General features: G+C 31.4%; 1 protein-coding gene across 1 annotated transcript; it reads left to right on the forward strand.

Annotated features, from left to right (window-relative positions):
• Positions 1-360: 360 nt before the first annotated feature.
• On the forward strand, positions 361-1,973 carry LOC131642591 (myb-related protein 315-like). Its single transcript, XM_058912825.1, has 3 exons — positions 361-613; positions 695-824; positions 1,115-1,973. Exons 1-3 carry the CDS (start codon positions 481-483, stop codon positions 1,665-1,667), a joined length of 816 nt encoding a protein of 271 aa, XP_058768808.1. The 5' UTR covers positions 361-480; the 3' UTR covers positions 1,668-1,973.
• Positions 1,974-3,397: the final 1,424 nt, after the last annotated feature.

A 3,397-nucleotide genomic window follows, 5' to 3' on the forward strand; every position in this document is an offset into this window, starting at 1 on the left:
GAAATTTTTAGAGGTTGCCTGCTATGACAAAACTGGCCAGCTTTTAAGGGTCCATGGAATCTCATCAAACTCAATATTTTATTCTTATTATAAAATTATTAAAAAAAATTGTACAAATAAAAGAAGATTTTGGTGACAAAAATAATCAAATTAATTGTCAACGAGCGTTTAAGTTCATTCCCCTCTATAAGTACTTTATTTTCATGATTTAAGTGGACTCTTTATAACAAGAAAGGGTGAGTAGTGACCAACATTTTTTTTATAATAATAACAAACAAAACCTTCCATGCTTTTTTTTTAATAGCTTTCAACTAAAAGTGCTTTCCGACCAATCATTAATCTCCCCCCTTAACGACATAATGCTTTTATTTAAATGTTTATATGAACTGGCAGCATCTTTGCTTGAGTTTCAAGGTTCTATTAAAGTCACATTTTTTCAATCTCATTACACATGTGATATTTTCAACTAGATTCTAGAAAATGGGAAGACAACCATGTTGTGATAAGGTTGGTTTGAAGAGAGGACCATGGACTATTGAGGAAGATCATAAGCTTGTGAGTTTTATCCTTAATAATGGGATTCATTGTTGGAGAGTGGTTCCTAAACTTGCAGGTAAATTTTTTTATTAAAGTTGTTTTTCAGGTTGATTGATAAGTTAAGTTTTTGTTTTTAAGTTGGTGTATTTTTGTGAAGGTCTTTTAAGATGCGGAAAAAGTTGTAGACTGAGATGGATTAATTATCTTAGGCCGGACCTTAAGAGAGGTGGGTTTACTGAAATGGAAGAAGATCAAATTATTCAACTACATGCACGTCTTGGTAACAGGTATACTATATGCTTTCTAAAATTTCATTACATATAGTTTTAAATTGCAGTAACAAATTGCGATCACTTTCTAAATTCAGTTTTAATTTTTTGGAAACTCTTTGTAGATTAATTACAGTTTAACTGTAATTATGAAAAAACAAATGGAGGTTCATGATTTGACTCTGACAATCATTTTATGAGACTTTATTTAAGTACGATTTAACTGTGATAAATTTTAGACTTTGTGCGGTAGCTCATTTTACACGCGTTCAAAGAAGGTTCTGAATCTTTGTATTGCACTTTTGCAGGTGGTCAAAAATTGCTTCGCATTTTCCTGGAAGAACAGACAATGAAATTAAGAACCATTGGAACACAAGAATCAAGAAGAAGCTAAAATTCCTTGGTTTGGATTCTATGAACCTCAAACCAATTGAGCAAAAGCAACAAACTGATAATTATGATGACAAAGACAAAACTAACCACCAACAACTGAATGATTCAGAAAATGTGGAGAATATTAAATCCTTGGATAGTGATGGCACAAAAGAAATGACAAAAACAGAAGAAAACAAAGTGTTTTGGGATGATAGTGATGAACTTTTAAACAAGTTTGAAATGCTATGTTCAACTTTGGACTGGGGCACATGGATAAGCCAAGACACCAACATTAGTACTACTACTAATTCTGTTTCTAGTTCTTCTGTCTCTTTGGATGATACTACTACTAGCCATATTTCTATTGATGAATCCTCCTACTTTCAACATGATTCATTACACCAATGGGTTGATAATATGGATTCCATTCTCTCATGGGATGCCTTCAATCCCCTTGATCAAGATATTTCTTTTTTCGAAAAATAGAAAATAAATTATCTATTAAGCACTGATCCATACATTAGACACAGACACGTCAACTGCACTAATGATTGATGTAATTCCATGTGTCAATATCATATTGATGTCTGATGCTGACACGTGTTGAACACCTGACACACGTTCTATTAGAAGTGTTGCAGTTACCTACGTATAATCACGTCTTATAAACTACCCTATGTTTATAACTTCTCAAGCAATAAAATGCTATAGTAATGTATACAACAGTGCCACTTTTACTTATTTCTGCATTTTTTTTTGGCTGCAATGATGGTTAATATGAGGATGATTCAATATTGAATGCAAATTGAATTTTTTATATATATCTTTTATTTGGATTCAGCTCCTCAACAATATCTCTTAATTTCAGCACATGTGGGGCTGAAGACTGCAAGTTGATAAGATCATCCCTTTTTCTTGTCTCCTCTGTACCTTTGTTTTATCAAAGTATTCAGTCAAACTCATCATCATTTTGAAGTGTCCAAAAATACAACTTTTTTTCTCTTCTATTTTAAATATATTTCACATTCCTTTAAATAGTTTATTTGTATCATACTAATTATTTAACGATATCTTTTTTACTGAGTTATGAGAGGTCCAGGGTTCATCACATCAAATTTTCAATAGTTCTATGTGTAGTCACTAATATGTGCTATAAGTATCTAAATAAAAACACAATAAGAGGTTGGATTGAGTTTTAAAAAAAACTTAAATCAAGAAAAGATATGTTTGGTTATTCTGGTTCTTTTAATTCAAACTACTCCAGTCCACTCTACTAAGGTGATTTCGCCTCTCTCTTACGAGGTCTTAATCCACTAATCAAAATTTGATTACAAAGTCACTTAAACAACTATCTAAGTCATTTTAAGAACGACCAAAACCCGGTTTTCTCAAGGTATTACAATTTCAATATTACAACTTTAACGTGTTAACAGATTGCTTCTTAAAAAACTATATCACAGTCTGTGATGTATGCACAATAATTAAGCACAATAGTGTTAAAAGATAACAAATATGAAAATAATGTGAGCGCTCTTTTGTTTCTCGTGCGTGAGTGTTGTATCGAATTCTTCAATAGTGTCTTCTTTATATTGAGGAGCTTTAGATCCGTTGAGAGACACACATCTTTGTTTTGGAAGGTTGATATACTGTGATTTAAGTCCTTTCCAAAAATAATGATTATGTCCGTAACAATAAAGTTTCGGTCCGTTACTAATTGATCATGTAATAATGACTTTAATGCGCATAGGACCTTCTGATCAGTGTATTAAATCCACTTAAAGGAATTTCATAATGTTATTGTCAGAGTGTAAGATGCAGCTTTCTTTGGTGATTGTGAAGCGTCTTAGTATAAGAGTTTGAGAACTTCTTGATTAGTTTCAGAACTTCTTGTTCTTGTAAACTTCTTTCAATCTCTAGAACTTCTTGTTCTTATAAAGTTCCTTCAATTTCTTAGAACTTCTTGTTCTTGTAAACTTTCTTCAATGCAGCTTTCTGCTTCTGAGAAATCACTTTTATAACTTTGTTTTCTTCATAGAGTGCTTTAGAGCTTCTGCATATTTAATCAAACGATTAGAGTGCATATTTTTTCTTATTAAAAATTATGTATTTGTTATCATCAAAACTATTACTAGGATGTAGAATCAAACTTTGTTCTAATAATCTCCCCCTTTTATATGATGACAAAAACTCAGATATTTTGAAGAAATAAATAAGAA

The sequence above is a fragment of the Vicia villosa genome, unplaced genomic scaffold (genome assembly GCF_029867415.1).
Source record: "Vicia villosa cultivar HV-30 ecotype Madison, WI unplaced genomic scaffold, Vvil1.0 ctg.005381F_1_1, whole genome shotgun sequence".
NCBI classification, from domain to species: Eukaryota; Viridiplantae; Streptophyta; class Magnoliopsida; order Fabales; family Fabaceae; genus Vicia; species Vicia villosa.

Coding starts and splice junctions, on each gene's coding strand:
- LOC131642591 (XM_058912825.1), top strand. CDS start 481: ATGGGAAGACAACCATGTTGTGATAAGGTTGGTTTGAAGAGAGGACCA. Junction 614..694: donor AGTGGTTCCTAAACTTGCAG/GTAAATTTTTTT, acceptor ATTTTTGTGAAG/GTCTTTTAAGATGCGGAAAA. Junction 825..1,114: donor CATGCACGTCTTGGTAACAG/GTATACTATATG, acceptor GCACTTTTGCAG/GTGGTCAAAAATTGCTTCGC.